Raw genomic sequence first — 22,346 nt, forward strand, 5'->3', positions numbered from 1 at the left:
GCACAGTTGCCCTTTTTCCCAGAGAACTGACCTTACTGAAACAGAAGGCCCCCTTCCACCTCACACCCTTGGCTGAAGGGCACAAAAGGCCCCTGGTCTTGGGGTAGGACTAACTCTGGAGGGCAATTTGCCCTCCAGAGCTTCCCTGGGACGGGGTGGGGTGGTGAAGCCAGCCTCCAGCTGAGACCACAACCTTGCTGAGCTTCTTGTCTCCTGTCCCCCTCACTCTTCTGAGAATGACCCTAATTAAATCATTTGAACCACGGCCTTCTCAGGGTCAGCTTCTAAGGAACCGGATACAGAATAGGCCCATAAAACCAACACGATGGTGAACTTTATAGTCTGCAAATTCTATCTCAGTAAGCCTGTTGTATTTTTTTTTAAATACTTAGTAGTTATTTACAGTAACTACATTTTTTTAAGTTCTACCACATCAGGGTATACGTTCCTGGGAACCCCTGGTCAGGTCAAACATCTTACGTTGAACATCTAAGTATTGCTGATTTAAAGGGGAAATGTGCTTGTTCTTGAGCTCCCAAATTAATAGGTAATTGAATTCTTTTGAAAACACTAAAATCCACTGAAATGGCCTCCAATATAGTGAATTGAGAGTAAACATGGGCTACCCTGCAACAGGTCAAGGCAGCTACCCCTCATTGATAAGGGTGATGATTTGCAGATTCTTTTGTCTTTTTGCTCCGAACACACTTCAGAGCCACAAAGCACATACATTTACTCAATGTTTATGTAATTCAGCCTTTACTGTAAAAAAGGAAACAATAAAAACAAAACCCTATTAATAAACACAATGCAAACAATGCCCGAGATTATCATAAAAACATACTAGCAAGCCACAAGTACCAGAGAGGGGTGAACAGGCATATCTGCTAGCTCTCCTCTTGCAGTCCTCAGCCTCCCACAGGAGGCACAAGGTCCAAACTATTCCTCAAAAAAAAAGGACAGCCTCTTTATGCTGAAATAGGAACTTTAAAGGAAGCTCTTCTTGTAGTCCAAATGGATGTACCTTGTGGTATGGCTGTAAGGACTCCATTTTATCGCTTGTGTATTCCTAACTATAGCTAGGCCTGTCACCTGCTGTTCCTGTGATCTCAGCTTTACCTAGAAGAGCTCCTGAAACAGAGTAGGTACACAGAAATCTGGAATGAATAGCTATCTGCTCAAAAATGTTTGTTTAAAAACAGATGATTGGGGCCGGGCGCGGTGGCTCATGCCTGTAATCCCAGCACTTTGGGAGGCCGAGGCGGGTGGATCACGAGGTGAGGAGATCGAGACCATCCTGGGCAACATGGTGAAACCCCGTCTCTACTAAAAATACAAAAATTAGCTGGGCGTGGTGATGCCAGCCACTCGGGAGGCTGAGGCAGGAGAATCGTTTGAACCAGGGAGTCAGAGGTTGCAGCGAGCCGAGACTGCGCCACTGCACTCCAGCCTGGCGACAGAGCGAGACTCCGTCTCAGAACGAACAAAGAAACAAACAAACCGGATGATCGGGAGACTGAAGAGGAAAAAAGATGGGAGAAAACGTAGGGAAAGGATGGGGCCTCACAGACTCAGCTGTGGGTGGGGGGGTAATCATTACCTCAGCAGAAGCACAAGGAATTGTCCCCGAGGTGAGCTTTGGAAAGAAAACAAAAACAAAAACAAAAACACCAAAAAACACCTAAATTTCCTTTATTAAAGTGACACATAATCATGTTTTCTGATTCTCTTCACTGTCTGCCTGGGGGGAGGGGGTGGGGAAGGTGTTAATGATGCTGATCCCTAATTCTGCTTCAAGGAGATCTGGTGGGGAATTCTTCCACCAGTCCAGAGTTTGCTGGTGCTGACCTCATCCCTGTATCACGGGCCTTGAATGTGGGAGGCTAATAGGATGGGTGGGTTGCAGGAGGTAGAAGAGGGGATGGCCTAGAGAGTTTCTCCGTTCAGAGCTGGAGAGCTGTTGAAGGGAAGGGTATTTTAAAAGGGCTCCACCCACCCCTAGCCCCAGCCCCTCAGCTGTGGGGAGAGGCCGCCTCCTCTGATGGGGTCTCCATGCTGCTGCTCTGTTCCTGGTCTGGCACGTCCTCCTCTTCCTGCTCCAAGTTGAAGTTCTGTGAACAAGGTCGCAGGTGAGCCCTGGCCCTGCATTTGCTCAACCGCAGCTCTGATACATTTAGTGGGGCAAACTTAGGCAAGAGCCACTCTACTGGGTTGTAGTCCCTCTCCCTGAAGAGGAGCCGTTTCTTCCATCCCACCCGAAATGTGGACCTGACCTACCTCGAGCTCCTGAAAAATCTCATCCATGAAGTCCTGGGAGTTCTGTTTGTAAGACACAGCTAATCGAATTGCATCATTGAAGAGCTGGGGGTGAGGTAGAGATGGTGGATGAGAGTGCCTTGGACTCTGCCCAGTCCACCCCACTGGCCCCACTGTGAGACTACACAATACTCCATTCCTAAAATCAGCAACCTTACCCCTCCATTTGCCTCTCCCCGTCACCCTGACCTATGTATGGTCAATGGACTTCTGCCTCATCAAGTCCAGGCCCATCAGCTCCTCCCCTCCCTGCCACCCATGCCCATGCACTGTCCTGGTTCTCTCCATCACACCTGCAGTAAGCCCTTCTCTTCACAGCTTCCCTTTACCACCTAGCGCCCTGACCTTGCTAGCTACCTCTGCAGTCAGCCATACCTTCACAACATTGGTACCATCAGCAGCCGAGACGAAATACAGGGGCAGGGAGAACTTCTTGGCAAAATTGAAGCTTTTTTGGGTCACGTTTATGTCTGCTGTAGAGAGAAGGTAGGACATTGGTCTGTCTGTCAAGGGAGGGGAAGAAGGTTTGGAGGGGGGCCACTGGAGGCCTTCATTCCAGAAAGTGGGATAGGCAGGGATGATTGGGAAACATGTCCTAGAAAGAGCTCAGTTAATAGGGATCTGTATCTTGGAAAGAGGGCAGGTCGGCTTAGCTGGCTTCTTTATAAGGTGGGAAGAATGCAAGCAACCAAGGGTTGTATCTTATCGTGGGAGGGAGAACCAATCACTGAAGGCTGCCTGCCTGGGGAATGGAGGAGGAAATGTATGAGGGCAGGTCCCCAGTGAATTGCTAACACCCAGGTGCAGGGATGGCCCCACCATCAATTTTATTGGCCACCACGATGCATGGGATCTCTGGCCTGAACTCCCGAAGCTCTGTATACCAGGTGCTCAGGTTCCTATAGGTGACTTTCCTCTGTACATCAAACACCTGCAAAGGGCAGAGGAAGAAAGATAGCTCAGGTATGTCAATGTTTCTGCACCCCATCTCCAGGTGACTCACACACCCAAGCAGGTAAGCATGAGCACATGGTGCTGTTTGTGGGAACACTCTGAATTGCACCCTCTCTGACCACAGAGGCTGCCATTTCTCAGGGAAGCCCCCTGGAGCCTCCAGATGTGAAAATGTTTTAAAAAATCTTATTCTTGGCCCAGTGCAGTGGCTCACACCTGTAATCCCAGCACTTTGGGAGGTTGAGGTGGGTCAATCACCTGAGGTCAGGAGTTTGAGACCAGCCTGGCCAACATGGTGAAATTCCGTCTCTACTAAAAATGCAAAAAATTAGCTGGGTGTGGTGGCGCATGCCTGTAATCTCAGCTACTTGGGAGGCTGAGGCAGGAGAATTGCTTGAACTAGGCAGACGGAGGTTGCAGCGAGCCCAGATCATGCCATTGCACTCCAGCCTGGGCAACAAGAGCGAAACTCTGTCTGAAATAAACAAATAAATAACGTATTCCTTTTTTGTTATCTTGTCATCTAATCTTATTCACCTATTTTAACAATCATAAATTGAATCAATTTGCCAATTGATAGTCTGTTAGAAATTGTAAAAACTTTTGTGTTTTTTAGTCTACTCTTGTATTTATTGCTTAAACTGTTTTAAAGTTCCTCTGTAGTAACCGTAAATGTTTCTAGAGTTTTACTTTAGTTACTATTTACTTTTATTTATTTATTTACTTTTTAGAGACAGGGTTTCACTGTCACCCAGGCTAGAATGCAGTGGCTCAATCACAGCTCACTGTAACCTCAAAACTCCTGGGCTCAAGGAATCCTCCTACCTCAGCCTCCCAAGTAGCACGCACGCATTTTTATTTTTTTATTTTTTATTTTTTGTAGAGGCAGGCTCTCCCTATGTTACCCAGGCTCATCTCAAACTCTTGGCCTCAAGGGATCCTCCCACCTGGGCCTCTAAAGGTGCTGGGGTTACAGGTGTTAGCCACCACAACTGCCCTTGATTTTTTTTTTTTTTTTAGATGGAGTCTCACTCTGTTACCCAGGCTGGAGTGTGGTGGCATAATCTCAGCTCACTGCAACCTTTGCCTTCTGTGTTCAAGTGATTCTCTTGTCTCGGCCTCCTCAGTAGTTGGGACTACAGGTGTGCGCCACTATGCCTGGCTAATTTTTATATTTTTAGTAGAGACAGGGTTTCGCCATGTTGGCCAGGCTGGTCTCGAACTCTTGATCTCAAGGGATCTCCATATATGGAGTCTTGCTCTGTTGCCCAGGCTGGAGTGCAGTGGCGCTATCTTGGCTCACTGCCACTGCAACCTCCACTTCCTAGGTTCAAGCGATTCTCGTCTCAGCCTCCGGAGTAGCTGGGATTACAGGTGCGCACCACCACGCCTGGCTAATTTTTGTAGTTTTAGTAGAGACCGGGTTTCATCATGTTGGCCAGGCTGGTCTCAAACTCTTAACCTGCAGTGATCTGCCTGCCTAGGCCTCCCAAAGTACTGGGATTACAGGCATGAGCTACTGCACCTGGCTGATTTAAGCTTTTGTTTACTTCTTTGTTCTTTCTGCTTTTTGTTTTTTGAGATAGGGTCTTACTCTGTCAGCCAGGCTGGAGTGCAGTGGCACAATCTTGGCTTACTGCTCCTCAACCCCCTGGGTTCTGATGCTCCTCCTACCTCAGCCTCCTGAATAGCTGGAACTACAGGCACATGCCACCATGCCTGGCTAATTTTGTTTATTTTTTGTAGAGATAAGCTCTCATTATATTAACCAGGCTGGTCTTGGACTCCTGGGCTCAAGTGATCCTCCTGCCTCGGCCTCCCAAATTTCTGGGATTACAGGCATAAGCCACTGTGCCCGGCCTCTTTAAATTTTTTTAAAGTAATTTTTATGTTTTATTATTTGCAGTTCATAATTGTATTACTTTATAATTTGTTTTTACCTATTTTATTTTTATTTATTTATTTATTTATTTTGAGATGGAGTCTTGCTCTGTTGCCCAGGCTGGAGTGCAGTGGCGGTATCTTGGCTCACTGCCACTGCAACCTCCACCTCCTGGGTTCAAACGATTCTCCTGTCTCAGCCTCCTGAGTAGCTGGATTACAGGCGCGCGCCACCATGCCTGGCTAATTTTTGTATTTCTAGTAGAGACGGGGTTTCAACATGTTGGTCAGGCTGGTCTCGAACTCCTGACCTCAGGTGATCTGCCCGCCAAGGCCTCCCAAAGTACTGGGATTAAAGGCATGAGTCACCGCGCCCAGCCTGTTTCTACCTATTTTAAAATATCAGCAAGAAGGATGAGCACTGCAAACCAGCTCTAAGGGCAGAACTCTGAAAGACAACTGAGCTGCTGCTACAGTGAGCCTTCATGCCCTTCACAGGAGCTCCTCCAAAGTGTCTAGCCCAAACTGCCCTAGTACAACGTCAGTGGATTAAAGTTACAGACAACCACCACCCTGTAACTGCTGGTACAGCTGACCTCACTTCTAAATCACCCAGCTATTTGTGCAAGCAACATGGTTCAAGCTCAGGGCTAGGGGCTCGCCCTGTGTGGTGGCGGGAGGGTCAGCAACTGTCACATCTCAAGAGGTGGCAGGAAGTCTATGTGGATTCTCTTTCACAGGCCAATTTCAATGAATCACCAGGTTGTCTTGAATTCCCGATGAAGACTCCTTATAAAGGATGTCTGTAACTAAACTTCTGGAATCTGCCTCACACCAGGCTCAGATGCCTTTTGTCCAGGTCTGGTTTCCTGAGCATCCTTTCCTTGTTTTGAGAGCTGAGGAGGAGCTGGCTAGAATGAGGAGCATCCCCATCTCAAGGTTTCAAGGTGGAGGGTCGAGCCCTGGTTCCGTCTCTGACCCTCAGCTCCCCGTGTGGTCAGAAGGCAAGTGCTTTCTACTCGCCAGGGCCCGTGCAGCAGACTGGGGCTGGTGGCAGGCACCTGCAGACACAGGCATGGTGGCAGGAGAGACACCCCAGGCCTTCAGAAGAGGGTCTGAGGGGAGCCCACGGAGATGCATCAGATGTAGGAAGCAGTCACTCCAAGAGAAAAAGAGAGGTGAGCTCAAAATACCAAATGCCACTGTAGGCCTGAAACCAAACTGGCTAGGACCAAGCTCCTCTGCTCTTGAGGGTCAGACTTCTGCACTACACTGCCCCCATTTGCCTTGCCCCATCATCCTCTTGTTTAGTACCTTAACAGTTATCAGAGTTAAAGCTTTTGGAATTTTTCAAGGGATTTTGTTCTTAAGGGGCAGTCGGGGGAATTAGGTGACGAGTTCCTTCCTTTACCATCTGCAAAGGGTCAGAAGGGAAGAATCCTCACTGTCCTCACCACTGGTGTCTGTACTGTGCCTACCAGTCAGTCAGTTCCTGGGGGCAGCATGTGTGTCTTTCCACCTGGGCACTCCCAGCATCCTGCACACGTGCATCACAGACAGTCCATGTTGCGGAAGGGATCAGTGGTGCAGGAGCACACACGAAAGAGCTATGCTAATGACAAACATCAGAGGAGGCTGCATGGAGGTGGTGGCATTGAAGCAGGGCCTGAAAAATGAGCAGAGTTTCAAATAAAGGGGTGTGAGCTGGGGAGAGGCTGAGGGAAGAGCATGAAGGAAGGTGTGCAGAGGAGCAGGTGACAATGAGCAGAACAGAGCAGCTCCTTCTGCATCCCCTCTGCTATTGTTTCTTACAGATGAGATGACACCTACTCAGCCATGCATCTCTCTCAGTGCCAAGGTAAGGCCGTGCATATTTACAGACAATCACTAAGTGGGAGGTAGGGCTAGAAAGGTGGGTGTCTAAATGCTATGGGGTGCCATGGCAGACTTTATTAATATATGCCAACAATGGTGGCAACCTGTCCATCCCATGTGTTCTTTTAACCATGTGACTCTGGTTCCCCACTGAGAGATGCCATCTGTTTCTTCCCTCTGTGACTATGGACAGAGAGATGCCACATATTCCAGGGCTAGGCCATAAAAGGAAATATAAGTCCCACCGGGTTCTCTTTGGATACTTGATCTTGGGATCTTGGCTGATACTCTGTGAGCAAACCCAAATCAGCCCAACTGACAAACTGCGAAGAAACACGGGGAGTAGAACCTGCTGGTGGTCCAGCCAAGTACCAGTGTGTGTGTGGGGAGATGCCCCAGGCAGTTCCAGCCTGGAACCCAGCCTTGGAGTCTTCTTAGCTGAGACTTCAGACATGGATTCCCGATCCATCAGAAAAGGGTTGTTTTGTACCACCAAGTTTTGGGGTTTTGTGTTAAAGCAAGACCTTGAATGCTATTCCAAGAAGTTTTAGTGACCGAGGTTTTCACTTGGTGACAATTGCTAGGGTTAATAATTCAGAAGTCTATTACTTTCTGCATTGTTGATGGCTGATATTCATGAAAATGTGGGTTTTTTTTAGATGGAGTTTTGCTCTTGTTGCCCAGGCTGGAGTGCAATGGTGTGATCTTGGCTCACTGCAACCTCTGCCTCCTGGGTTCAAGTGATTCTCCTGCCTCAGCCTCCCAAGTAGCTGGGATTACAGGCACCCGCCACCATGCCTGGCTAATTTTTTGTATTTTTAGTAGAGATGGGATTTCACCATGTTGGCCAGGCTGGTCTCAAACTGCTGACCTCAGGTGATCCACCCATTTGGCCTCCCAGAGTGCTGGGATTACAGGCATGAGCCACCGTGCCCAGCCATGAAAATGTTTTTTAAGTGACCCAAAAGAAAAACATGCTCCTTTTCAGCATTTAAAAGTGGTGGCCTGAGAACCAAGCCAGGGAACTCACGGGTAGGAACCTCTATAGGACACAGGTTTACAGAGCTCCTTTTTCCTTTCTTAGCCCTTTCCTCGGCTGCATTTTTCTCTTGGAGTGACTGCTTCACCACACCCTGGTCACCAGGGTGGAACCGTGAGGATTGTGTCCTAGGCAACAAAATGGGAGGCTCGGGGGGAGGCAAGGGGCTGGCCTGAGAGAGAAGGTTCTCTGGGACCCGCAGCGTCTACTCAGTCCCAGCACGTACCCCCTGGGGAAAAGCAGCAGGCAACAGTGGAGGGAGGCCTTGGGAGCTTGTCTGACAGGTTAGGTCCATCAGAGGGACTGTGGCCCTGTTTCAGGCATATGTTTGCCTCTTGGATGCTACACCTGATGTTGAAGCCCTGAGCTTGCTGTTCCACCTTTTCTCCACCCATCCCCGCCTACAGAGAGCTCACCTGGCACCTTCTCACTAAGAAGCTCTGGGGAGCAGGTGTGGTTTGAAACATCCCCCGGGTGACCCTAAGCCCCCCTCCCACAACACCCAGACTTGGTTACAAGGGCCCAGGGCTGCTAGGCCCCTCACCCCTCAGGCCAGACTTGCCCAGTGCCTCTGTCCACCTCCCCACCGTCTCGTACCATGATGCAGGCGTGGGCCTTGTGGTAGTAGGAGGCATGCATGCTCTGGAACCGCTCCTGGCCTGCCGTGTCCCAAAAGTCTGCAATGTGAATACAGACAGACCCACATGCCCGGTGCATTTCTGTGCAAGTCACTAAGATACAACACACATGCGGCACAAACCACAGCACATGTGTGAGTGTACATGGGGAGCACAGGGAGAAACAGAGACCATACGGCCCCACACGTGTGTCTTCAAGACACAGTGTACCTGAGTGTGATGTGAGAGGTGTGTGTTCACCTGTGTGTATGGGAAGACAGTGGGTCAGGGGCCAGGAGGAAGGACAACACACTGGAAGCCCAAGGAGGGAGAAGACAGTTCCCCGTTTCCCATGTGACATGCAGGCTCCTCAAAGTTCTAAACTATTCCAACTTCTCACATGCACTGACCACAGATGGTAGACAGAGTCAGGCAGGCTGTGTGCCTGGCCAAGGAGAAGATTACGACCTGATGGAAGGTCGCAGCCCGATGTGGGAGATAATGTTCTGACCACATTTATTTTTTTAAACTGGCTGAGTAAGAACCCCTGAAGCTAGGAAAACTACTGCCTCGTCGAAGGCCTCTTATGTTCTTCTTCCCTGAGGTGGGTACAGCCCCCTGACTTCTCCTTTCCTGAACTCTGTCCTGCACAGGTGCTGGCCTGGTCACCAGGTCAGAGGGCTGGGACTTGGCCCCTGCATGCCTCCTTCCACCCTCCATGGCCTCCTGGCTCCTGGCTCTCTGGGTTCTCTCTAGCACCCCTTGTCCCTGCCTGGGGTCTCATTTTCTCCCTCTGGACTCTCTCCTTATGAACCTTCCCTCACCTCCCCTCGTCTTCCATTTCCTCTTTCCTGAGGGTCAGCATGTCTTGGCCCTGTGCCACTTACCCACAAGGATGGTCTTGCCATCTACCATGGCTGTGTGCTTGTACAGGGTCAGGGCGTACGTGGAAAGCTGCTGTGGCTGACTGCACTCAGGTTAAGGACCAAAATCAATAAAAGGGGAGGTAAGGAAGGAGTGGGGAGCAGGGGTGTTTGGTTTGATGAAATGGATCCTCTCCCTCCTCTTCTCTTTGGAGTTATTGAGATTTTAAATCAAATGAATGTTGCAGACAGAGGATCAGCTTCACATACCACTGGTACAAGCTCCATGGAAGGGTGAGGGGTGGGAGGAGATGGGAGTGTGTCCTGGCCATCGAAGTCTGAGGTAAAACATAGAACAGGATTTTACAGACAAGTGTCATAAAAGGCATCATGCAGTTGGAAAATGCAAATGTGGATACCCCAACTCAATCATGGATGGAGCTTTCGCAGGCTAGAAAGGAAACCCTAACACTAGGTAGCAACATGACCATTCCAGGGACAAAAGCTCCCACAAGCCATACAGTTGACAAACTGTCAATCAATTTGGAGTCTGCTTATGTGTGAAACCCTGAGAAAAAGGGTTAAACTCTGGGGATTAACACCTTCCGAGGCTGCAAGAAGCCGGACAGTGTAAAAAGCAGAGCCAAATGACGCAGGTGGGCTGGGTGTGCAGGAGCACTTGGTAGAAGGTGGAGTAACACATACTCAGATCTTAAGGCAACTGAGCCTTGGGGTGCCGAGCCTAGGACAGGCAGCAGCAGGCTCCAGGGGCTCCTCTCACCTGTGGTTCTCAGTGGATCCACTTGGGAAGCTGTTTAAAAATCTCCCAGTTGCGGGGAGGAACTCACTCCAAACCTATGCAATATAACAATTCATGGGAGAAAGGTGGGGCTGGCAGCTCCTATTTTACAAAGTTCATTCATATCAGAGATTTTTTTCAATAGTAGGGGGCCCAAGCTTTGAGGTTAGAGAGGTTAAATGACTTGGCCAGTATCAGAAGCTACTGAGGAGGAGGAGGTGGGGTTTGAATCCAGGCATTAGATCCAAACCATTTGCTGTTTGCCATTCTACTGCCCTCTTAATATAAAACAATCCAAATATGAGTAAGGTCCAAAATATACAGCACTGATTGTGCAATGCCATGTGGGTCAATTGGCAAGAAACAAGCGCGGAACAAAACCTGTGCATTCACTTACCCAATCCTCCTTCCTGGGCTGCTGGTACAAAGGGGTGGGCAGTGGGACACTGATACATGAGCGTGGGAAGACCCACAGGAACAAGGGGTACTTCAAACCTTGAAGGATACAAACCATCCATGAGAAATCTCTCCATGAGTCTGTAAGCAGAACAGGCAAGGTGGTCAGATGGCGTCTCCATCTCTCCCTTGTCCCAAACTTTTTCACCCTAAGGCTGACAACCTGGAAGCCACCTGTGGCTTCCCTTCCCCCTTTCACTCCACAGCCACACAGCTTCCGGGTCAAGTCTGGAAGCTGGATATCAGCATTACTAACCCGTCATAACAAAACAGCTCATGTCACTATGAGTACACACACCAGCCCATGTGAAGCTCTCAAATCTGTTATTTCCACCAGAGCACAGTTCTGCACATACAATTATCCTTGTGTTATGCAAAGGGAAACAGAGGCCAGGCCAAAGCTGCGCCTTCCGTTCAAAAGCCATTTCCCGGTCAGGCGCGGTGGCTCACACCTGTAATCCCAGCACTTTGGGAGGCCAAGGCAGACAGATCACTTGAGGTTAGGAATTCCAGACCAACCTGGCCAACACGGCAAAACCTCTGCTAAAAATACAAAAAAATTAGCTAGGCATGGTGGCGCATGCCTGTAATCCCAGCTACTCAGGAGGCTGAGGCATGAGAATTGCTTGAACCTGGGAGGCAGAGGTTGCAGTGAGCCTAGATTGCCCCACTGTACTCCAGCCTGGGTGACAGAGCAAGACTCTGTCTCAAAAAAAAAAACAAAAAAGCAAAAAAACACCATGTCTTGTTATTAAGCAGTATGATCACCTGGGGTCAAAAGAAATCTGGTCGGGTGCAGTGGCTCACGCCTGTAATGGCAGCTCAGGAAGGTGGCATGTGCAGGAGCAAAGGAAAAGCCTTCCACAGGAGGCAGTGCCCAGGTCTGAGGACACCTGTTCACAGGGGGTAGGGGAGCTGTCATCAGAGCCCACCAACAGAGCCCTGAGTGGAATCAAGAAGCATGAACATGTTGCATGAGGAAAAAAAAAAAAGGCACCTTAAAGAAAGCCTGGTGACTGGGGCTGCTACTGTTGTAAATTTCTGAACTCTGCAAGAAGGCCGCACTGCCACAACATTGCTATCTAGAAATGAGGCCGTGTACAACTGACGCCCTTCAGATATGATGAACACAAGTGTTAACTTTTTTTTTTTTTTTTTTTTGAGACAGGGTCTTGCTCTGTCATTAGGCTAGAGTGCAGTGGCGCAATCATAGCTCACCACAGCCTGGATGTGTTAACCTCTTAATGGGTGTTTTAGCCCAACTGAGTTTAGATTCATAGGTTAGAGACACTGAAAATTGGCAGTAATTCTTGAGTCCAATCAAAACTGAACCACAGTGTTCTTATGCACTCACCTTCCCTCAGATGCACTGTTTCCATCATGGTCTTTGTATCTGGTACAACCTTTTGCCTGAGATACTGCTAGTGGATGAAGACTGGCTTGTTTTCTAATTGTTGTGTCTGTGGAGGCCAATGTTATGGTAATCTTTGACGTCAAGTTAACCACTTGGATTCTTATTTTTTGTTACTGTTTGAAATGAGGCATATAAAGAGACTAGCATTGAACTTGGGAGCTGGGTATACCAAGATACATTCTCCGAAAGTTCTGTTTGTTATTAAAGTGGCAATTTGCTCTACACCTGCCTGCCATTTCTATTCTTTGTTGTTTTAAACTTGAGTGGGGATAAAGGGGGTGTTATCTATTGGGTAACCTTCCCAAACTGCAACACCTACCCTCACTTTTACTGTACAGGCGTGCTGTTGAGGATGGTCAAAGTAACTATAAAATACTAAACCAGAGGCCGGGCGCGGTGGCTCATGCCTATAATCCCAGCACTTTCGGAGGCGGAGGTGGGCGGATCACGAGGTCAGGAGATCAAGACCATCCTGGCTAACAAGGTGAAGCCCCGTCTCTACTAAAAATACAAAAATAAAATTAGCTGGGTGTGGTGGCGGGCGCCTGTAGTCCTAGCTACTCGCAAGGCTGTGGCAGGAGAATGGCGTGAACCCGGGAGGCGGAGCTTGCAGTGAGCCGAGATCACGTCACTGCACTCCAGCCTGGGCGACAGAGCGAGACTCCATCTCAAAAAAAAAAAAAAAAAAAAAAAAAATACTAAACCAGAGCTGCAGTGTGTGATTGTGTGGTGGGGAAGAGAGAGAGAGAAAGAGAGAGAGAGAGAGAATTCAAAGGCATGCAGATGGCCTAAAAACCAGCAAAGCCCCCAGAGAATTATTCACAGCTACCTGAGTCAAAGGACTTGATTATAAAAATGAAGGTAGAAACCAAGGTGGGCCTGGAGTACTTGGGAGATAAACGTAACCACTTCTCTGGGCAGGGGCAAGTGTACCGTCATGCTATGAAGGCAGAAATGGACATGTGCCCTCAGCAGTCCTAGGCGTGAGAACTAGGACGTCTCATGGAGACAAGCTGGCAGCACGGCAGAGCCTCCCTTCACCTCTCCGGGTGGCATGTAGGCACCGAAATTCATTACAAGAAGAAACCAGTCTTCACAATGATTATAGTCAATCGTCAGTTCTACCCAGTTTTCTCTATCTCAGAGAGTCCCTCCAAGAAAGCATCTTTACCACCTTTACCCAATCTGTCACGGTGGCATAGTCACTTTTGTCTTTCCATTCCCACTCCCTGCCCTTGCCATCCCTCAGCCCACAAACCACATACAATGTCCTCAGTTGCTCCACACGTTCTCTCAGGGCTCAGAGGAAACATTCAAATTCCTCAGTCCTTATGACCTGCCCCCTCCACCCAACACACACAACGGCTCACGTGATTCCCCTCGTTCCCTCATGAACATCTGGGCTCCAGCCAAGACTGCTCCTTCACCAGCCCCAAGAAGCCATGCTCCTCTGCCTCTGGAGGACTTTTTAAATGACCCGGACCCTCTCTGGGGCTGGTATTTATTCCCTAATCTCCCAACATACTTGGATTTGCCCACTGCGCTGTCTCCCAGGCAGATGATCTTCACGTTGTCATCAGCATCATACTTCCCTTGGTCCAACTCACTCGGTTTGGTTTTGTCTTCTGCCATTGGCTCCTAGCTGTAGAGAGGGGTCCAGCCCAAGGGAGGGGAGGGTATTGTCACTGTCTGGGAAGATCAACAAGAGGCTGTTGTCAGAGATAAGTCCCCTCAACCAAATCTCCAGCTGTACCTCCATCCAGACTGCTTCCCTCAGTGCCAGACTGAGATATGGTATGCAATTGACTACTAGCCTTGGAGTAGCGGAGTATGACACACAGGCATCAATAATATGTTATACACAAATAGTTAAGTCCTGCGCACCCCAAATGCTGCTCCTCACGTTACCCATTTGCACAAGACATTCACCAGGCATCCAGTGCCAAAGGCTGTGTGCAGCATTATGTCTAGCTCTGTTTTACTCTCCTCACACCTAAATATGACTTTGTAAACATTCCTGAGAATGTAACCACAGTCCAGACTCTTAGCTAGGGGGGCACATAGAAATGATATGATGACGAGATAGCAGCAATAGGTGAGCCTTACTGGGCATTCACCATGAGCAGACCTTGCACAGGGTTCAGAGGATGGAAGACACAATGATAGCAGAGTCTACTGTGGTGAGAGCTACGACAGAAGTATGCACACGGGTCAGGGGTAGAAAATACCAACAGGGCCCCCGAGTTTTCCTGACTGTGCCACCACACAGCTACTGCTTCTGCACAGCCAGGGACTTCGCCTTGTTTATCCAGGGAGACAATTCCTGGGAAGTGGCAGATGCCTGGAAAGCATGATGAGGGGTCTGCCCCCTTTCACCTGTACCCTGTAGAGAGAGCGACAGAAAGCCAAATCCAGCTTCATGGCTCCATGCTTGAAGACGTTCTTTCTTTTGTTTAGAGATAGGGTCTCACTCTGTCGTCCAGGCTGGAGTGCAGTGGCGCGATCACGGCTCACTGCAGCCTCCAACTCCTGGACTCAAGCGATCCTCCCTCCTCGGCATCCCTGGACTATAGGCGTGAGCCACGGCTTACGGGCGAAGACTTGCTTGTCGGTGTCCTCGCCATCTAAGTGGGTAAGCTATCTTTCGATAAATGTTTTTGGCCACCAACCATGTCCAGGCATCGCCAGGCTGCCCGTCCCGCCCCCCACAACAGCCTCGCGAAGCCACCTTTCCGTGCTTCCCCCGACCCGGACGCCCTCTCGCCCACACCGCTAGGGAGGCCTCGGAGGGGCTGTCCCCGCGTGCTAAGCCAGCCACCGGGGCGGATTTGCCCTCACGTGCGGTTCCGAGTGAGGGCTGGAGAGACCAGGGACGCTGCGGGTCGGCCGCTCGGGCCCTGCCGCCCGTCTGGACTCTGCGCGCTCTCGAACCACGCCCGCCGGCCCAGCTCGCGCCGCAGCGCACTCCACTTCCGGCTCGGCCCGCGTCCTCGCAGCTGCTAGGCAACCGCGCAAGGACCCCGAGGGAGGCTGCCCGGCCGAAGGCCTGAAGGACCCCGCCGGGGCGCTGGCTGCCCAGCGCGGCGCCTGGCGGGAGGGCCGCAGGGAGTGCGCATGCGGCCGAGTGCGGGACTGGGGCTCCTGGCTGTGGGTGTGGTATTGAGGCTTCAGCGGGTGCCGCCCGCCTAGAGGGAGTGGAGCGGTGAGCACGTCAGGGGTGGGGGGCGCAGGTCAAGCTTTCACCAGTTTTTAATTCTTTGATGGGGTAAATTTGAGCAATTTTCTCGTCTTGTCGACATTCGTTATTAACTGAGCAGGAATTAGGAGAGGAACCCGGTCCTCTCCACACAGCCCAGCAGGTGCGCCGCCCATGTGCCTGTGGAGAAGAGGTTCCTGTGGGGCAGACAGGTGTGGACCAAGTAGCTGTGAAATTTCTTCTGAAGAAAACACACAAGGAGGAAGCGAGTGAGCTCAGTGGAGGAGGGGCGCTACCCCAGGGGACGTCCCCATGCATGGGCTTGTGAACCTCGAATATGTGAGACGGTCTCAGTCAATTTAGAAAGTTTATTTTGCCAAGGTTGAGGACGCACGCCCGTGACACAGCCTCAGGAGGTCTTGACATGTGCCAAAGGTGGTCGGGACACAGCTTGCTTTTATACATGTTAGGGAGACAGGAGACATCAATATATGTAAGATGAACGTTGGTTCCCTCGGGAAAGGCGGGACAACTCGAAGCAGGGAGGGGGCTTCCAGGTCACAGGTAGGTGAGAGACAAACTGTTGTATTCTTTTGGGTTTCTGAATAGCCTCCGCAAAGGAGGCTATCACATATTAACCTATCTCAGTGAGCAGAGGGGTGACTTTGAATAGAAGGGGAGGCAGGTTTGCCCTAAGCAGTTCCCAGCTTTTTTCCCTTTAGCTTAGTGATTTTGGGGCCCCCAGATTCATTTTCCTTTCACAGGCTAGACAGCTTTAGGAACTGAAAGGTTCACGAGGCTGTAACGAAGAGTCGAGTTGCTCCAGGTGAGCCTGGGCCACAACAGCACGCAGGACCTGGGCGCCCACGAGGGGCTCCTGGGAGGGTTCGGGAAAGGGATCTGTGAACCCTATCTGAGATGGTTTCAGGTAATTTAGAAAGACGTGCACCCGTGACACAGCCTCAGGAGGTCTTGACGACATGTGCCCAAGGTGGTCAGGGCACAGCTTGGTTTTAGGGAGACATGAGACATCAATCAATATATGTAAGAAGTACGTTGCTTCCATCCAGAAAGTTGGGGACAACTGGAAGCAGGGAGGGGGCTTCCAAGGTCACAGGTAGGTGAGAGACAAAGGTTGCATTGTTTTGAGTTTCTGATTAGCCTCTCCAAAGCAGGGAATCACATATGCACGTATCTTAGTGAGGAGATAGGTGACTTGGAATAGAAAGGGAGGCAGGTTTGCCCTGAGCAGTTCCCAGCTTGACTTTTCCTTTAGCTTAGTAATTTTGGGGCCCCCAGATTTTCCTTTCAGAGAGCCTACGACTAGATTTGCATCTTTACGTCCTGCGCGGAGGCTGCTACACACATGCAGAAGTCATGCTGGTGGCCTGGACAGTGAAGGGAGAGAAGTGGATTTGGGAGACATTTAGGAGGTAAGATTGCTAGGACCTTGGTGATAGCTTGGACATGGAGGGTGGAGGAGGAGGGGTGTCTAGCAGATAATGCTCTTAGATTACCACCTGGGATATTAGGGAGAGTGAGCAGGCTGTTTTTTCTTTGTTAGGCAGAACTTGGTTTTGCGGTGCAGTAGGGTGCCTGGAGCCAAAAGCCTGACTTCTTCATACAGGCCAGACCCCACATGTGACTGCCAGGCCACTTTGAGGCTGAGAGAGATGGTTTTGTCTGGCCTCTGTCCTGCACATGTTTACGGATGACCTCTGTGTTGGCAGATTTGGGGGTCCGCCAGATGGGATCCTGTGAAGAGACCTCAAAGGTCTTTAGTCCAATCTATAAAACATTTTTATGTTGATTATATCATTTCCACAATCAAAGATGAATAAAATATACAGAGGTGTATTTAGTGAATAAGGTTGATGGTGCACCTGTGCTAGGCAGTGTTTTAGTTCGTTGAGACACCAAGAAGTTGAGACAATTCTTTACCTCAGAGTTTTGTGTCTGTAAGTCCTGCTGTTGAGAGCTGTGTGTGTTAAAATGTCTGATTTGGGCAGGTGAGATCTGGTCCCTCTGTAAGGTTAGGTAACAGGAGGTTGGTGTCCAGCAAATATTCAGTGCGCCATCATCATCCCAGTTCTTGTCCACCAATCTTCCAATTCTAGGACTGATGCGGAGGCCCTCAGAGCGACTTCAGAGGAGAAGTAGTATGCTCTGTGGCTATCTTGTTTTGGAGTGTAAATTGTAAATCCTCTGCAAACAAAAAGTTGGAAACAAGTAGTGTTTTGGCTTGAGTTTCCTGTAAATGGCTTACAGTCGTATAAACCAGAGCATGTATACCACAGGGCAACACGAGTGTCCCTCTATCACCCTTTCTCCCAGTGGCCTAGGTGGAGATGTAAACAGAATACTGTGTGCAGCCTCACTATGTGACAGTCCAGTGCTTTGAGCTTGGAGTGTCATCAGGGAAGGGCCCCTGACTTGGAAGGCTGCTGCATCTCGCTCTGTGACAGGAGGCACAACATGGCCTTGGTCTTATGAAGACCTTTGGTGCCCTAGTTCATTGTAGTCCCGATTAGCCTGATGCAGGTGCTGGGCCCTTGTTCTGGAGGTGAGAAAACACCCTGGGCTTCCACTGCATGGGCACTCTGAGCATTCAGGTGCCTGTTTGGGGACTGATACAGAGTCCTGTGCCAGATGCAGTGGTGCACACCTGCCAAGGGTCCCTGCTTCTACTGGAGAATCTGGACACATGTAAAAGGTAAGAAAGGCTAAGGGTAGGAGTTAGGGTTAGGGTTAGGCTTGGGGCTGGGGTTGAGGTTGTGTTTAGGGTTATGGTTAGGGTTGTGGTTGTGTTTAGGGTTATGATTAGGGTTTGGCGTTAGGAGTTAGGGCTAGGGATAGGGTTTTAGCGTTAGGGTTAGGGTTGGGGTTACGGTTACGGTTTAGGGTTAGGGGTCAGGGTCAGGGTTAGGGTTAGGGGTTGGGGTTAGGGGTTAGGGTTACAGTCAGGGTCAGGGTCAGGGTTTTAGGGTCAGGGTCACGGTCGGGTCAGGGTTAGGGTTAGGGGTTAGGGTGAGAGTGAGGGTGAGGGTTGGGTTAGGGTGATGGTGAGGATGAGGGGTTAGGGTTAGGGGTTAGGGTTAGGGTAGGGTCAGGGTCAGGGTCAGGGTCAGAGTCATGGTTAGGGGTTAGGGTCAGGGTCAGGGGTTAGGGTTAGGGGTTAGGGTTAGGGGTTAGAGGTTAGGGTTAGGGTTTAGGGTTAGGGGTTAGGGTTAGGGGTTGGGGTTAGGGGTTGGGGTTAGGGGTTAGGGTTAGGATTAGGGGTTATGGTTAGGGTTAGGATACTGTAAATTTCACATTATTACTAATAATAAATTATTATTTGTATTACATTATTACATAATGTAAAGGCTATTAAGACATGTTTGTCTTCAAAGAATGGCCTTGGTTTCTGTGGGTAGTGTCTCCTCATGGAAAGGTAATGCGTTCCTGCTAAATCATGGACAAAACGGGTTTCCAGGAGCTACAGGCTGCAGCAGCAGCTTCTCCTCTACCTCCTTCACTGCCTCATACTGTTGTTGACTTTGAAAGCTTCTTTCAGTCTAGTTTTATCAACAGAGCTAGTATTTTCATGAGGTTCTACTGCATACCAGGTTCCAGAAAGCTAAATGCCTTTTGTTTGTTATTATTCACTAAATACAAATCACAACTCTCTCCTCATTACTCACACAACAAAATTTAACTGAGGGAGACTGAGTGACTTTCCCAGGGTCACATAGCTACTAAGATCAGAGTCGTGTTTAGATTCATGTGGGAATACTGAACACAGACATGAACCAGTGGAAACATCCTACGTTCCAAAGGCCTACTCAAGCCATTTGTTCTTATTTTAAGGAAAATCTTTATGCTAATTTTAAACTCCAAATACTTATGAATGGCAGAGATCTACAGATTTGATTCTGATGTAAGAAATGATGGTCACCAGCTGGTTACTGCTACCACCCCACAACCCCGAGCATACTGGACGAATGTCTAAGCCTTGTGGTTAGTGGGGACAATGCTGGTGGGGTCTGAAGTTGTCATGCGGTGACTCATGCAAGCTTAGGCAGATTTGGTGATATACGACACAGAGATGCAAAGAAATGTTGTAGCTGACACACACCGGCTGGCTCTGGGAGATGCAGAAGGAGCACGTCACCCAAAATAGAGCCAGATATCCTTAAGGAAAGAGCAAAGGGGCTGCATCTTAAAGAATGAAGAAAGGATTTGTCATGAGAGATGGGACAGGAAGTTCTTGATAGGCAGAGGGAGATTGTGAGAATGTTGGGAAGGGAGGAGAGATTCTCGCACATCTGGGAAGCTGACAATCCATCAGCATGTCCAGAAGGAAAATAAGGAGGAGGAGCAGAAATAGATGAGGCTGGATATAGAAGCAGGGCTGAAGCTGTGTCGATTGTGGTAAAGAGTTGTGCTTCTATCCAGAAGGCAATAGGTAGCATTCTAAACAGAGATCTTTTAAAACAAGAGTCAGCAAATATTTTCTGCAAGGGGTTAAATGTTAAATATTTTAAGTTTTCCAAGCCATATGGTCTCTCTCTCAATGACTCAGCTCTTCCATTATACCATGAAAGTAGCCAGAGACATTATGTAACACATGTATTGGCTGTGTCCCATTACAACTTTACTTACAAACGCAGACTGTGTCAGACATGGTCCATGCATGGTGGTTTGCTACACCCTGTTTTAGAAAGCTCAGGTTTATGATGTGATGGAGAATGCCTACAAGAGCTCTTATTTTAAATGGTAGAGTGAACATATACTGGAATTCTATCCTGCTTGACCCAAGCTCTTGATAGCGAAAGGTAGAAAAGATAGAGAGTAAACAGGTAGATAGATAGATGATAGATAAAGAAAATACATAGCTGTTCCAGAAAACAGAAATGGATAACTTCATGAACCAAAAGCAGAGTAATATACTTTAGAAAGGAAGCAGGCCGGAAAACCCACAGTTGCAAAGCAAATAGAATTTCCAACTGCCTCTTGTAGCCCCTTCCTGGAAGTAGTCACAGCCCAGGGTGTTTGACTTCTTCCTCTGTTTTTTGTTTGTTTGTTGTTTGCTTTTCTGTGGGGTTTTTGTTGTTGTTGTTGTTTGCTTTTTTTAAAAAAAATTCCCTTTCCCTGCTTTTTGGTCACAGCAGCCTTTGTCACTTCAAACACCGCAAGTGTTCTTTAAAAAAAATTATATCAACCTTTCAATTAAAACGCAACATGTCTGAAACTTGGTATCTGGAGAGGTGAGTTGGACAAAGGAGCCCTTGTTGCTGCACGTTTTCATTCTTCAAATTTCACCTTGCACGCAGTAACAGACAGTGCACAAAGCCACTTCCTTATGGACTGAAATTCTGAAATCCTTTTATGCCTGGCCTTTCCATCCTTCAACTTCCCCTCTCCCACGCTGTGAAGGATCGTACTGGACATTTTTGTTTTACTGTCAGTGACAGGGGAACACAGGTAGCTCTAATATAGCTGTGACCCAGATGCTTCTGTTTCTAGCACGTATTTATTTTGCAGCAAACATTTACATCCATGATGTTTCACTGTCTTTTGAAAATAATTAGGCAATATCTCATCTGAGGTAGGATGTTTCTAGGGGTTGTGTTCTGAGGGAGGAAAACTAATCTGTTTTCTTTCCACTGCATTCTAGGAACAGTAAGAGGACCTTGTGCATGAATAATTTGTTTCCACACTACAGAGTGGGTAATAAGCAGATTAGTAAAAACAATTCTGCTTCACTTCAATAACAGCCTCCTCCAACTCATTTTTTCTCAACAAACTTATTTTTCCAGCAGAAGAATCCCAGACTTCTTAGAGAACCCAGTGACTTTTTGCACCTTAAATCTGTGAAATCCTCATGTTTTCTTCTGCCGTATCCATAGTTCAAACAAAGATGAGGCAAAGCTAGACGCATTCCTGAAGGAACCCAAGAAATTCCTCTCTTTCTCTCTCTGGAATGAAATGAATTCTCCAGACCACCAGTTCTAACCTTCAAAAACCAAACCTGTTTGTGAGATCTCCTTCAAATACTGCTGGAGACCCCAGTGTTTATTCATTAAGTTTTTTAAATGTTTGTTTTATTTGGAATCCATGTATTTGTAATTTTAGTGTTTGTATTAATATCAGGGAGAAATGTTTAAATCTGTCTGTGCCATATGTGCCTCTGGCTTATTGCCCAATTAATTGTAGTCTCAGGCTAAACTTTGGTTTCTGTCTTTAATTTTTGTCAGAAGAAATATAACTGATCTCAAAACATCTGCTTTTATTGTAGGGGCTCGTGCTGCCATCTCCATTCCTCTCTCTTTTCTTGCAATCTGGGTGGAAGTTCTTTAATATGAACATTTCAACCACCTTCATCCTACCATGTCCACTATCAGCACATTCAAACTGATCCAGCCAAGGCTGTCATCTTAGGCCAGGGATTTTTTAGGAATCTATTTTGCTGTGATGCGGCTGGCACCCCTTTGACTCACTGTATCACCCCAGGGTTCTTTTCATTTTAGAAGCCCAAGAGGGCAGAAAAAGAAGTAGGTGAGCAATTAAACACTCTGAGTCAGGAGCGTCTCCCCTTGCGTTAAGCAATGTTGTAGAACATCGATGTTCTACATCGATGTTGGCGACCTTGGTACCATTTTGTCCACTTGATTGGAAAAGCCAGTCAATAATTTCAGGTCACTGTTGGCCTTAGAAGAAGAGCCCAAAGGCAACAAGCAAAGGCGCTCGTGTCCAGTCGCCTTCTAGAAGCATTTTCACTTTCCCTTAAGGTTTCCCTTGATGAACGTAGAAGTACTGTATGTAGAATTGACCCAGTGCTGCCCTGGAAACTTTGTATATTAGGCCAAATTTACATTTCTTACCTTTATGAGAGGCACCCTGGTAGGCTAGTGGAGTTACACACAAAGTCTGATCTCAGCTGCACTGTCCAGA

General features: G+C 48.5%; 2 protein-coding genes across 24 annotated transcripts in view; one reads left to right on the plus strand and one right to left on the minus strand.

The window, feature by feature from the left end:
- Nucleotides 1-1,676: 1,676 nt before the first annotated feature.
- Nucleotides 1,677-15,248, minus strand: RABL2B (RAB, member of RAS oncogene family like 2B). Of its 23 annotated transcripts, none has more exons than XM_055374501.1 (10): nucleotides 15,053-15,248; nucleotides 14,591-14,838; nucleotides 13,740-13,903; nucleotides 10,852-10,881; nucleotides 9,570-9,649; nucleotides 8,663-8,742; nucleotides 3,136-3,247; nucleotides 2,692-2,789; nucleotides 2,278-2,361; nucleotides 1,677-2,111 (listed from the first exon to the last, which is right to left on the minus strand). In XM_055374501.1, the coding sequence occupies exons 3-10, from the start codon at nucleotides 13,844-13,846 to the stop codon at nucleotides 2,013-2,015; spliced, it is 690 nt and encodes a 229-aa protein (XP_055230476.1). In that variant the 5' UTR covers nucleotides 13,847-13,903; nucleotides 14,591-14,838; nucleotides 15,053-15,248; the 3' UTR covers nucleotides 1,677-2,012. The 23 variants fall into 23 exon arrangements, with proteins under 23 accessions (XP_055230476.1, XP_063560921.1, XP_063560922.1 ...); XM_063704851.1 differs by having other exon boundaries at nucleotides 2,692-2,786; nucleotides 14,443-14,597; nucleotides 15,053-15,210; XM_063704852.1 differs by having other exon boundaries at nucleotides 2,692-2,786; nucleotides 15,053-15,210.
- An 87-nt stretch (nucleotides 15,249-15,335) lies between these two features.
- The window catches only part of LOC115936298 (putative uncharacterized protein FLJ92257), a 39,644-nt gene continuing 32,633 nt past the window's right edge, over nucleotides 15,336-22,346 (plus strand). Inside the window, exons 1-4 of the mRNA XM_063704855.1 lie at nucleotides 15,336-15,974; nucleotides 16,710-16,843; nucleotides 21,070-21,118; nucleotides 21,212-21,414. Of these exons, the coding sequence (XP_063560925.1) occupies nucleotides 15,909-15,974; nucleotides 16,710-16,843; nucleotides 21,070-21,118; nucleotides 21,212-21,301 (339 nt within the window). The 5' untranslated portion in view covers nucleotides 15,336-15,908 and the 3' untranslated portion in view covers nucleotides 21,302-21,414. Of the gene's footprint in view, nucleotides 15,975-16,709; nucleotides 16,844-21,069; nucleotides 21,119-21,211 lie in introns of the transcript that reaches the window.

This window comes from Gorilla gorilla, chromosome 23, assembly GCF_029281585.2.
Source record: "Gorilla gorilla gorilla isolate KB3781 chromosome 23, NHGRI_mGorGor1-v2.1_pri, whole genome shotgun sequence".
In the NCBI taxonomy this organism is placed as follows: Eukaryota; Metazoa; Chordata; class Mammalia; order Primates; family Hominidae; genus Gorilla; species Gorilla gorilla.

Bases quoted from the DNA above. Each gene is read 5' to 3' on its own strand.
- RABL2B (XM_055374501.1), bottom strand. From the start codon at position 13,846: ATGGCAGAAGACAAAACCAAACCGAGTGAGTTGGACCAAGGGAAGTAT. The intron at 10,882-13,739 runs GTATGTTGGGAG...TTCTGCTTACAG, and splicing joins AGCGCAGTGGGCAAATCCAA to ACTCATGGAGAGATTTCTCA. The intron at 3,248-8,662 runs GTACGAGACGGT...TGCCCTTTGCAG, and splicing joins AGGCCCACGCCTGCATCATG to GTGTTTGATGTACAGAGGAA.